Source organism: Ruditapes philippinarum, unplaced genomic scaffold, assembly GCF_026571515.1.
Source record: "Ruditapes philippinarum isolate M1 unplaced genomic scaffold, ASM2657151v2 ctg2975_1_1_1_1, whole genome shotgun sequence".
Classification (NCBI taxonomy): domain Eukaryota; kingdom Metazoa; phylum Mollusca; class Bivalvia; order Venerida; family Veneridae; genus Ruditapes; species Ruditapes philippinarum.
In genome coordinates, this window is record NW_026857265.1 from 73,515 (window position 1) to 87,487 (window position 13,973).

The 13,973-nt window shown below is 33.5% G+C and overlaps 2 protein-coding genes across 2 annotated transcripts; both read right to left on the minus strand.

The window, feature by feature from the left end:
- Positions 1-1,762: 1,762 nt before the first annotated feature.
- On the minus strand, positions 1,763-8,541 carry LOC132749230 (tax1-binding protein 1 homolog). Its single transcript, XM_060738947.1, has 3 exons — positions 7,689-8,541; positions 7,145-7,366; positions 1,763-4,391 (listed from the first exon to the last, which is right to left on the minus strand). The coding sequence occupies exons 1-3, from the start codon at positions 8,539-8,541 to the stop codon at positions 4,177-4,179; spliced, it is 1,290 nt and encodes a 429-aa protein (XP_060594930.1). The 3' UTR covers positions 1,763-4,176.
- A 138-nt stretch (positions 8,542-8,679) lies between these two features.
- Positions 8,680-13,052, minus strand: LOC132749231 (uncharacterized; the record flags this gene model as incomplete). Its single annotated transcript, XM_060738949.1, is given in 4 exon segments — positions 8,680-9,273; positions 11,367-11,431; positions 12,603-12,726; positions 13,013-13,052. Coding segments are annotated over 4 exon segments (823 nt in total), but the record flags the coding sequence as incomplete, so codon positions are not given.
- Positions 13,053-13,973: the final 921 nt, after the last annotated feature.

Genomic DNA, 13,973 nt, shown 5'->3' on the forward strand with positions numbered 1-13,973 from the left:
AAATCTTCTCCTCTGCTACTAGGTATATAGGAAACACAGTAAATACATATGAGAGAGGATTCTTTTCTAAAATTGAATTTATTTTTTTAATGCATAACTAGAGTTTGGAATGAGAAATTGTAATCAAACTTGGTTTGACAGAAGGCGAGACCTGCGAAGCATTGATAGGGAAGTGGGTATAAGCTTTGGTTAAGTCAAGAAAATTCTGACTGATGTCTATGGCATGTCAAAGGTTTCCGCTAAATGGGCCCCAAGACAGTTGACTGACGACCTGAAACGCACAAGACTTGACATTTCAAGATATCGATTGTCTCGTTACGATGATTAACCTGATTTTATCTACCGGATCGTTTTTTGTTTTGTTTTGGGTTTTACGTCACATTGACACAGTATAGGTCATATCGCGACGTTCCAGCTTTACTGGTGGAGGAAGACCTCAGGTGCCCTTCCGTGCATTATTTCAGGCACGAACGGGCACCTGAGTAGAACCACCGACGTTCCGTAAGCTAGCTGGATAGCTTCCTCACATGAAAGAATCCAAAGTCCCTATCGGGATTCGAACCCACAGCGGTGAGGGGCCGAAATATGGGTTCACCACTTCGATCCAGAATCCAAAAAAAAAACAGAGCATGCAGTGGAAGCACCCTGGCTAACCCTGTCCGAAAAAAATTAAGAGGGTACAATCAGCAGAGAAGATGATGGCTTCAATGCTTGGGATAGTCACGGGATAATCATGATTGACTATCTTGAACAAGGTCGTACCATAAACCGTACGTACTGTGTAGACGAATTGAGACGTCTGCGCCAAGACATCGCGGGTAAAAGGAGGGGCGAATTGACTAAAGGCGTTTTGCTCCTGCACGACAGTGCGCCAACTCACACATCCCAAGTTGCGATGGCTGCTGCAACTGACCGAGGCTTTGAAATCTTTTCCCATTCCCCATATTCTCCGGACTTGGCCCCCTCTGACTTCTACCTGTCCGAAACTAAGAACCAAGCTTCGTGTTAGACGTTTTGTAAGCATTGAAGGTGTCATGGAGACGGTCAATGAGTTCTTTGCGGACCGAAATAGAGATTTCCCTTTTGAAGGGTTAAACAAGTTGGAGTACAGGTGGGCAAAGACGGCAATTATATTGAAAAGTAAGACCATTAATAGGGTTATCTGACTACCTGAAGTACATCTGGCCAAGAACTTTTTGATCAATCCTCGTATATCGTCGTTTCTAGAAAAATAGAAAAATTGTTCCAGGACAATAACTTCTTATAGGAATGAGATATTGTAATCACACATGCTATAGTGCAAGCTTACATGAAGACCTGGGTTGATGTCGCATTTGGACGCCCTGGTGTCAGGGTAAGATCAACGTTATAAAAAATAGAAAAATGGTTTCCCGACAATAGATAAAGTCAGGGAAGAGATATTGTTATCAAACTTTTCTTTGTTATTTTCTTTTGCCTACTTAAGGGCTTACAGCCCATAAACGCTTTGTTCACAGAATGAACCTATTGTTCTCTTTTGTTCTCTTTACCGTTATATACATGTAGTCCCTAATCCCAAAATGTTTACTCAAACAGACTGACGTACAGACAGACAGACGAACGGACCCAATTTCTATATACATGTAAGTAATGCATTTAAGTTTTCGACTATCCTTTGGCTTCATGTTTCAGCGTCATAAAACATAGTGGTTAAACATGTTCAGGTTTTAACATCTTTTATTTACAATACATGTATATGAAATGTCAATTTAGTTCCCTCAGTGTAAAATAAAGTGCACACCGTTGATAAATGGAACGTAGCGAACAAGGTAAATTAAGTAGAAATGGTAACTATGATTTAAACTTCTGTCCGAAAATAGGTGGAAGAGATAAAAAAAAAAAGCACGTGAGTTCTAAAACGATCAGAATCATATCATGTTTCGCATCAGGAATATAAAGCAGCAGATTCAAACTCTTATAATCTGAATGCAATTGTACATCGGACACAAACAGTGCAGAGAGAAAAACAGTTTCATATGGTGAATGGACTAATGTGTTATGTTTATTGTGCAATTGATTGCTGGTAAAAGTCAGCGGCTCCAAGATTCACTAAAAAGAGCCACCGCCGGGCGGGGGCAACGCTCGACCTTTTTGCTCTTTCTAAAAGCAAACAAACTGTTTAAACATATTTTTGAAAACAATTAACAGAAAATAATAAGTTTTCCTTTTTTATTCTAGTTACACTTGTTGTTTTGTCCAAGTATGAATCCTTTCCATAAATAAATGGCAAATTATGGAAATTATAATCAAAATTCAATATTTTGATGGACAAGGTCATTTATAGGTTAACGTCATACCTAAATAAGTCCGAATGTATGTGCATAAATAACAATATTATGACAAATTAACCCAAATTCGATAAATTTATCTTGACAGTCAAGGTCATGGAAAATTGAATGTCAATGTCAGTTCAACCTTTTTAGAATGTCTTGTCCATAGGTTAATTTTGTCAAAGTATGAAAAAAATCCATTGATTAATAACAAAGGTATAGCCAATTTTAGCGTTCATCAGTGAAAATAAAATAATTTGAACTTGAAGGTCAAGGTCACACATAAGTCAATGTTAATTTGAGTTTTATATACATGAACGTCCTGTTCTAGAGATGTTGTGTCTTAAAATGAAGTTTATTCAATTATGAACAAAAAAGTTATAGCCAGCTTCAGAAAAACAAGAGAATTTCATCAATTTGACCGAGAAATTAAAGTTCAATTTAAGGACAAAATCACATCTAAACTTTTCATTATGTTTGTTTGTTAGGAGGTCTTGTTTTGTTCAATCTGAAATAAAATCCGTTCATAAATAATAAAATTGTAACAATTTAACGAAAATTCAATAATTTGACATTGGCGGTCAATGTCATTTAAAGCTCAATGTCAACGACAATCTTTAAGGTCTTAATAAAAATGTTGTTTTGTCATCGTATGAAGTGAAAATTCAAAAATTTTACCTTTAAGAACAAAGTTATAAAAGAGCCAAGGTCAATTTGAGTTTGATATACATGTACATCCAAAATTTTATCCTGAAGTAATCCTAAAGTATGTTTATTATAACATGAAGTGAATAACAAAGTTAGAATATTTTGACCTTCAATGTCAATGACATTTATGAGTGAAGGTCAAAGCCTGTCTGGTTAACTTAAGGGTCTATCCTAAAAGATTTATATGCTTAAGTTTGAAGACAATCCATTCATAAATAACAAAATTATAGTAAAATAATAGCAAAAAACAAGCAAACTTTAGACATTCGACCTTGAAGATCAAGGTCATTTATGAATAAAGTTCAATGTCTGTCTGGTTAACCTAGAATATTATTACGCTCAAAATTAAAGTCTATCCTTTCAAAAATAACAAAGTTATAGACATTATAGCAAAAAACAAGCAAACTTTAGTCATTTGACCTTGAATGACAAGGCCATTTATGAATGAACGTAAAGGTAAGTCTGGTTTACTAAAATGTTTTGACCCAAGGGTTAGTTTAAATTTTATTTATTCAATAAATTTTACATAAAGTGGCATTTACAAACATTGCACAACAATGTAATTCAGACTGTATTGGAAACTAAGTAAAACAATTCTTATATCAATTCCTATCCGAGGGTTGTTGTGGCCAAGTATGACGACAATACACCAATAACTTTAATAAATTAAATCAAGATTTAAGTGTGTGAACGGAAAGGGCATAAGCAACGGCAACGCCGACATGATTGTAACAATACCTCTACTCATTTTTTGTTTTGTTTAAAGTCCTGCTAAAAAATGTTATCATCATGATGTCACATAAACAAGAATAAAAAAGTAAGTTCAAACATAAGTACCATCAGGTCAAATCACATGTTTCAACTTTTAGCAATAATTGGCAACCATAATAGTGAGACTTACTGTTTTGATATACTGTATCTCTAGTATTTTTATCTAAATCTGCAAGAATATCTATATATACATTCTATAATAAATCCCTAAGGCTTTAATAAGTATACAAAATAAAAAAGATACACACGTACAATAGTTCTTCTGATTAAATTATGGCAAAAAAACCTGATCAATTATATTAGGCCTATTATATGAGTCCTAGTAAAAATATTATCTACCCAAATATTAATTAGATGCAGCAAATTCTACATTTTGCGATGATACCTATTACCTACATGCATTTGTGATAAACTCAAACATTTTTTCGATGTTTTTAGAATTTTCATCACAGTAGGATATTCCATCTCTCCCGTTAATGATGTCAAACACATCGCAGAAGGTCCTGCCACTATGGCTACCTTTTCCACCTTCTTCTTTTTTAAATCCTTTTTTGTCTTTGTCGTGAAAAAACACCAAAGCTGTCATCTTGTTCATCTTTGAAACTGAAATTAAATTTGAACAAATCTACGAGCATTTCTAGTACCAACGGTCTTGGACAAGCTCTTTTTCAAAACGTGTTTCCTATTAACTGTCAATGTAACATAACCTAACATTTTGGATGATTGTAAGATGAATACAATTAAAATTAAAGGCATATAATCAAAATTCCAAATCAGTAGCATTAAAATCAACGAAATTATAACAGTAATAGATTCAGCATTATATGGAACGCCATAGCTGCCTCATGTTGTTACATTTCTTTTTATCTTGCCTAAAAAGCGTTTTATTATGTCAAATATTAGTGTTGTGTTGCCATAATATTTTGTCGACTTGTCTAAACATTGCCTAATTATGCGTGACAATAGTTTTATCTCTTCAAAATATGACGTTGACTTTTCTTAACATTGTAAAATTATTTCAAACAGTAGTGTTATCATGTCAAAATGTCGTTTTGTCTTGTCTGTAATGTGTAATATTGTGTTAACTAGTCGCGCTATTAGGTCAAATTGTGCAACTGTTTTATCAAAAGACTGTCTGATCATCATTTCAAACAGTTACTGTAGTATTCTCTTGTCGAAATTTGGTGTTGATTTGTCAAAGAACTGCTTATTTTATCAAACTGCTATGTTATTTTGTCAAAATACGGTGTTAAAATGCCTTTACATTGTTTTATTGTGTGAAACAGGAGTGTTAATTTGCCAACGTACACTACTGAATTGTCTTATTATATCAAATATTCGCATTATCTTGCCGAAATGGGGTGTTGACTGAACTAAATCAGCCTTATTATGATAAACTGCATGCTATTGTCAAAAAGCGGTTTCGACTTGTTAAAACTCAGTTTTATCAAGTCAAAAACTTGCGGTATCTTGTCGAAAAATATGTAATTGGCTTGTCAAATATTAAACAGAAGTGCTATATTGTCAAAATTTGATGTTTTATTGAAAAAACAAAAACGTCTTATAATGTCTAATAATTGTGTGTTATTTTGTTCAAGTTCTGTCTTGAGAAAGCGCTGTCTGATTCTGTTACACTGTCCCGTTATCTTTTTTTGCTCTATCTTTTCACGCTCTGCGCGGGCTCTGGTCACGTGATACCAAGTTTAGACAACACCGCATCTGGACAGGATAGCACGATTATCTGCCATAATGGGACGATGTTTAGACAAGATAACGTAAAACATTTGGCAAGTCAACGCCACTGTATTACATAATGATACTGTCTTTTAACAAGTAAACACCACATTTGAAAAGGAAAAATGATACTTCGCTGACAATATGCACAACTAGACTTGGTACTGATCATTCCTGTAAAGTTTGGATGAAATTGCACCAGTAGTTTATGAGGAGTAGTCCGGACAAACTTTTGTGTATCTGGCAACACACAGAAAAAAACACCTTTTTATCAAAGGGCCATAACTCAGTTAAAAATCATTCACCCGGAAAACCCGTGCAATAGGCGCAAGGACTTGAGATAAAGATCAATCCTGTAAAGTTTCATTGAAATTGCGTAAGTGGTATAAGAGAAGTAGTCCGGACAAACTTTAAAAATAAAAATTATTAAAGGGCCATAACTCTGACAAAAATCATTGAACCGCAAAATGCTGACAATATGCACAACTAGACTTGGTACTGATCTTTCCTGTAAAGTTTGGATGTAATTGCACCAGTTGTTTATGAGGAGTAGTCCGGACAAGTTTTGTGACGGCCAGACGGACAGACATACGGACAGACAGACGACGGAGAAGTGATCCATATATGTCGCCACTACTCCGTAGAGGCGACACAAAAATGACACTTTGACAAAAAGATAATAATTTTAGACAAGTAATCACCACGTTTTGACAAGATGATAAAATAAGACGAATCTAGACACGTTAAATCTGCATTTGGACATAAAAGCATGACAGTTTGACATACTAAAATAGCGTTTCAACAGTTCATAACCATAGTTTGTAAAGATACCACCATAACTTCACATAATAAAACAGTGTTTAGACAGGTTAACATAAAGTTTGGACAAAACAGCATGGTAATCTGAGAAAATAAGGCAGTATTTAGACATGTCAATACCATTTATCGACAAGTCAACAGTTCTGTTTGACACAATAAAACAACCTTTACACAAACATAATTCATTTGCAAGTCAACACTAGGATTTAACATAATAAGAATAAGTATATTTTTTAGACAGGATAACAACAGTTTTAGACAAGAAAGCATGATTTTTGTTTTGACACAATAAGACAGAATAACACAACCTCATACAAAGCAACATAACAGTTTGACAAAACAGGACAATACTCAGACAAGTCAATATAACGGTTAAACAAGATATCACTACTAGCCGACATGATAAGACATGAGTTTAACAAGTTGACATCAAGTTCCGAGAAGATAACACTACTGTTTCACATAATAAGACAATTTCTAGACAATTTACCACCACAGCTGGACAAGACAGCATGATATTTTGACATAAAAGACATTCTTTAGGCAAGATAACGCCGAATTGGAATACAATAACATGGCCGTCGATTTCGATAACATAATACAACAGTGTCAGAACAAACCAGGATCACATTTGGACAAGATGACACCATGTTCCGACAATATATCGTAAATAATTTGCGGTTCATTTTTAAAGAAAATAGGAAATGCACTTTTAACCCTTTAACTTGTTATTTAAGCACATAATCCGTTAAGAGAAATCAATTTTGAATCTAGAATTTCTAACAGAAATAGTTCAACTCTACCTTTATAAAATTGTACGATGTTATTTATATCTCTTTCTCGAGTCGAACAAAATTGCCTCGGATAAACAACAAACACGGGAGAGTCCGACAACCTAACAAAGTCACTTGTGATGCATACAAACTTCAGTTCAATGTTCTCGGGAATAAATTTCAACTTAAGCTGCATTTGTAGTTCCTTCTCAGATTCGAATGCTTTAAATCTAGGGTGGTGAACAACTTGAACTGAAATACAAGATATGAGTATACATAAACTGACCAATTAAAATGATAAAGAATACCATCATTTTTATTGCATTAAGAAACATGGTCGTGACCCGAGTAGGGCTCGAACCCATGATGTCTGGATTGAGAGGCAGACATTTTAACCACTAGGCCACCGATCCCCTTAAAGACAATTTCTAGTAGCAACATCCTCTGTACATATTAAAACAGACAATTGTTTTATAATTGTTGTTTTTTGTTTGTTTTTTTTTTTTTTTTGTTCGTTTTATCATTCAAAAATGAAAAAGCATTAACTTTAATTGATAAAAAACAGACTACAAACCATATACGTGTCGTTTTGCTGTCAGGTGTTGCTTTATTTCAAAGTATTTAATTGCTTCTTCTTTTTCATCTGTAAGTTTTTCTATTTTTTTCTTTAACGACCGGATCTCCTTTTCTTTCTTTTCTATGTCTTTCTGCATTTGTATTTTACTTTCTTTTAAATCAGTTATTTGTCTTGTATATTCAACGACAACGTTGGTCGTATCATCTTTCTCCTTTGTTTCTTCCTGTAACATTTGTGTTTCCATGTGTTTTTTATCTGAATAAGGTGTCATTTTTTTCTTTCCTTCAGTTAGGTCGATCATATCCTTTTCAAGGGATTGTATTTTCTTGTCTCTTTCTTTTACTTGTTTATGTAGCAATAGAATTTCATTCCTAGCGGTTTTCTTCGTTTCTTCTATCGCCTTGATTTCCGAACGGAACCGGTCTAATTTCTCTTCCCAGCTTTTTTGTAATGTTTCTAATTGATCCACTTTCTCCAGCATTTGAGTGTTTTCTTTTTCCAAAGCGTTGAATTTCTCTAACGATTTCCCTTCCTCTTCGAACTGTAGAATTTTTTCTCTCATTTGGTAGATTGCCGTAACATAGTTTTGTTCTTCTAATTTTGACATGACTAGACAATTTGACAGTCTTTTATTTTCTATTATATGCACATCTTTTACCTCGTTAGTCATTCGTGTTACAGTTTCACTAAACGATATCATGTTATTTGATACTTCATCTATTTTTGCATTCACTTTTGATATCTTGTCTAAAAATAACTTTTGAGTTTTCGTCTGATGGGTAATCATCTCCTTTCTATCTTCGATGCGATGCTCTATAAGAACTTTATTTATCTGCTCGTATAAAGACATTAGGTGTGCATTGTCATTATCCAGTTTTTGTTTTTCCTTCTCCAGCGATTTAATCTTTATTTCATTTTGTTCTTTGAGTGATGCAAAATTCTGTCTTTCATTTTTGAGCTCAACCTTAAGTGAGTCAATTTCATTTTGCTAATCAATAAGTATTTTTTGTAGTTCTTCCTTTTCTTTGCGAGATGCATTGACTTTCCTTAAGCATTCATCTTTTTCAGATTGTAATGTATTACCGAGCATTTCAAAGTTGGACTGTCCAATATTTATATCGCGTTCTGCATCCTCATTTCGACGTATCAGGTCATTGACCTTTTTTTCTAATTTCTCATTCTTTGTTTCCAATACATTTTTGTCTTTTCTAATGTTTTCAAGTTTCACTTTTAGGTTCGAAGAATTTGTTTCGAGGTCATGTATTTTGTTATATAAACGTTGTTTTTCCTCAAGATATGACGCTTCTCGTTCAGTCAAATTGTCTATCTCCTTTTTGGCCATTCTTTGTTCTTCGGTAACTCTTTTCAACTTCTTTTGCAATGATTCGATTACTGCATCATGATACTGCATTTCTTTGTCTAATGCATCTGCAAAGGTTTCCGACTTTGACTTGTATTTGTTAATGAACAGCAGTGCATCGTCTGGTATAATAGCATTGCACCTTTTTCCAGTTTCTATGATAAAGTTGAGGAGTCTAGTCAGCGAATCCACTATGATAAAGCTTTGATCTGAGAGGGCGTCCTAAAATAAGTATTTCTAATCTTACATAATAGGTGGGACAGTTTAAAGGCTTAATGTACGTTGTTATGTTTTACTACTGAAAATCTTTTGGTTAAGATATATTGACTTCGTTCTTGTTCACTATAAATGTTTTATAGCATTTTGATTAAAATTCAAAAATTAAGTATTTTAACTTTATTATTTGTAATCAAAATTAACTAGGAATGTGAAACACAATTCCATTTTATAGTAAAACATATATAATTGTACGTATTGAAAGCGTTACGATCAAAAAGATCGTGTTATAACAAAACAAAACAAGAGGGTCATGATGGCCCTGACTCGCTGACCAGAAACAACTGCTTTTCAGTAAAAGATGAAGGCCTACATAAGAATGCTATAGACAAAGTTTGGTGATCATGCAACAATTAGTTCTGTAGAAGCAGACGTTTAAAGGTATTTCTATTTTAGCTTTAGCGACCCCTAAAAGGAACCAATCAAATTAATATAAGCAAAGTTGATAAAAGACGACCTAAGAATGCTAAAGACAATATTTGTTGATTTCAGTAGGAAATGATGTTCAAATGGTTTTCTATTTTTAGCCCATTAAAAGGCGCCATCAAATTAATATGAGCAAACTTGATAAAACACTACCTATAAATGCTACAAACAAAATTTGATGATCATCCATGAATTAGTTCTGTAGAAGGAGACGTTTAAATGTATTTCTATTTTTAGCTATTATTTTAGTAGGAGATGATGTTCAAAGGTTTTTTGAGCTTCAATTTTATATGGACAAACTTGATAAAACACTACCTTAGAATGCAACAGACAAAATTTGGTGATCATCCAACAATTAGTTCTGAAGCAGATGTTTAAAGGTATTTCTATTATTAGCTTTAGCAGCCCCTTAAAGGGGCCAATCAAATTAATATGAGCAAACTTAATAAAAGACTACCTAAGAATGCTACAGACAAACTTTGGTGATAATCAATCATTTAAGATGTTTAAAGGTTTTTCTAATTTTAGCTCTTTTGACCCCTAAAAGGGGCCAATTGAAATGGCATGAGCAAATTTTAGTGTGACTGCCGCAAGGATGCTACAGACCAAATTTGAGGTAAATCTGCCCAAAAGTTTCAAAGAAGAAGATGATTGTTGACGACAAACGACGGACGCCGGAGTATCCCACTTTGATACTAATAGCTCACTCTTAACCTTCGGTTTTTGGTGAGCATACAGCCCTGGATTCGGTCCGTTCGTAAGAACGTTCATCAGTCCATCCGTACATAAGTACGTTTGTACGTCACTTAGGTCAAAAACTAATGTTACTGCGGTATTGATTTTCGAACCATTAAGTAGAGAACGCTTTGGTCTGAAGTCTAAATTATAGGTGTGGATTTTGATGATGACTAGTGGATGCCCCGCCCCACCTTTATTGTTTAGGTTAGTTGGTCAAATGTCAAAGTCACTGTGGTCATAACTACTAACATTTTGTCTAACAAAAACAACAGACACTTTGGCCTAGGTCATAAAAATTGTTGCGAAATTTAGTCATGACAAGAAATTGACCCCCATTTATTTTGAGGTCATTACTTTTAAAGTCATTTTGTTCAGGTCACAGTTACAGAGATATCATTTTCAAATGAGTCTAAAGAGGAACAAACAAGACTTTTATTAGTTATAGTTTTGCACAACCTCCTATCATTACATATGCATGTATATCATGTATCAGTAGATTTGACTTGCATAGATTATACATAAGTGTTGTTGTTTTTTGTTGTTGTTGTTTGTTGTTATTGTTGTTTTTATTTATTTTTTTTCCTTGTTTTCTTTCAATTTTAGTACTTTACCTTAAAATGGTCTAGTTTTGCTAAATAGGCGCATTCCTTTCCGGTGAAAACGCCTAGTGTTCATATTGTTTTAAAGTGTGAATTGCGTTCACACCATCTAGAGCTTCTAAGCTCTACAGTGACCTCCAACACGTAATTTAACTATATTTTCTTTATAATATAACGTTAGAGAGGGCATCTGTGGTTTAAAATACTTCTTAAATATGTCTTTTGAAAAAAGGAGTCAATGGCTGGATAATTAAACAGAGACTTGTATTAACTTACATCTATTGTTTCCAGTATTGTCATATGTTTTGGTGCATGACCAAATTCTTCGCCTCCGTCTGCATCTTTGTGAGAAAGAAACAAATAAGTTAATGAGTGAAAGTCGTATTTTTATATATTTTTTGTTTTATACATTTTTTTTCTATTTAGCATTGCTTTTGATATTGCTTCTATGTTTTTCAGTTATTAACGAATGTATTAAGAAGCAATATAAACAATTTCGGTTACACCATAACCCACTGTGTAGTGACAGAGGTATGAAACTCTACTTAAATTGTAGTCTTAAATCATAGTCACACATGCAAATAAAACTATTTATCTATCAGGCTTTAAATTAGTATTAAAACCCATGTAATTGGCAACAAATGAAAAAGTGATTTAACTCAAGATTTAGTGATAGAAAGAGCATCGAAACATGAGGCTATCTGATTTGCACGAGGGGGCATAGCCCCCGAGTATTAATAAGATTGTCGAGTGTTTTGGTGTTCTTTCTCTTTTGTATCATAGCCAAACATAAAAGCACATTCCCTGTTGTCACAATATGAAACCCCAGAAAAAAGTAATCAATGAACGGGCATGAATATGATTTTTCTGTCGCTTTCCTTTTCTCTTCTGTCACAGGAAATCCCAGCAAAAATGAGCCAATCAATGGGCATGCTCTGGAGTGCGGGTAACTAATCCTGCACTCCAGTTAACGCACTGTGCATACGATTTAACTTTGACACATTTTCAACAGAAAGGTCCCCAAACTATGATACAATGTTTGTTAACCATCCTTGATGCTGGGGTGGCGTATTATTTAATGCACAAACATGAGGTTAGCACACCTTTATCAATTTGGGGGGGGGGGGGGGGGGGGGGGGGGCTATTCACGCGGCTAGTAGACAACGAAATGTTTTAAGATCTAGCTACAAGGGAAGAAAATATAAAAAAATCGATGTTTTTTGTTTTGTCTGTATTCTGAATATTTCAGGATGTCATAGACACAGTAAATAAGTATACAATGTACAAAAAAATACGTAGAAAACTTCATATTATTTGACAAAGTCAGTGATGTATTTACATCACCAATCTTTTGAAAATGAATGATTTATCATTTTCACCAATACATGATTTTTCTATAAAATGTTTTATTACTGAAGAGAGTAAGTTGTCCTGGTTAAACGAGATCTTAAAAGAAACACGAAATAATGTTGAACATTTACTATTTTGTAGAATATGAAATTGACTACACACCATTCACACTAGAATCGCCGTTCCCCTCATTAACATGTTGTTTGACAGTTGCAAAAGATTCCCTTAATGAATTTGTTGTCCTCACAAAAGCCGCCATTGAATGGTCTACTAGCTTAATATAATACTGTAAAGCAAAAGTAAAACTTGATTTATAACGGAAGCAGTTCTCAAATAGTGAAACCTATCTGTAGTTTCTTACATATCATTCGTTTATGTTTTAAATGAATTTCTACTTTCATTTACCTTACGTATTATTCGATTAAGTTTAAAATTAATTTCTACTTTCTTTTACATTTAATCTTATTGAGCATGCCAAAAAGCCAAAAAAAAAAAACTCTAATAAAAAATAAATTGTTGAAAGCATAAAATTCTGTAATAATACAGTGGTATATAAATAAGAACAACAAAACCTGGAAATCATGAACCAGTTTTTCATTTATTTCCAGGTGTTGCAATATCTTTCTTTTAACTTCCACAAGAAGGCACGTTCCCATTGTCCTGGTTTGCAGTTAACCTTTTGAATAGATCTGCAAAATATCTGCTAATAAGACGTTCATTAACGCTTTTTAAAGGCAACATTATGCCACAAAAACGAATACCTAATTCTTCAGTAACAGAAGAAAACATGAGTTTTATAAATGTTTAAAATAAGGGTATTAGAGCATGTGACCTTCTTATCACCTGAAGAAAGTTGCGCTGAAAATAATTTTGTCATAAACGTAGCAGAAATGTAAAAAAACTAGTATAGATAATTTCTTACAAAATACTAACAAAATACAAAATCACAAATAACTGTACTTGTAACTAGTTGCCAAAAGGCTAAAAATGATGAGATCTTTCAGGAAAACTGTTGAATGAGAAACCTTTTGGAAAGTTTTACAACAAAACAAAAGTAAAAGGTTATGACAAAAAAATTAAAAAACATTTCCTGAGCATAATTGTCCTTTAAAGCTAGTAAAAAGATTTAAAGTTAGTAGCCTATACAATGAAGTTTCAGTTAAAAAACATTAATAAAATTGATGTTTTTATCCAGATTTACGGAAGCTACTACAAATCCGGTGCCCTCATCACAGGTCTTGTTTTCGGCAGGAGCGGGCACCTTGATAAACCTACGTTTTTTTTCCCCCTAAAATCTGAGGAGACTATTTTCCGCATATAACAATTTCATATTTCTTTCTCTTTTCATTTCTTTTATTTTTCAGTGGGATTATTAATAAATTATGCATGATAATATTGGAAAGCGAATAGACCTAGCAATAATGATGATTGATTTTTATTCAAATACAATTATAATTGTAGTAACTTTCGTTTTATAAATAAACCCCCCCCCCCCCAATAAAAAAATGAAAGATAAGCTTGAAATTGATATCG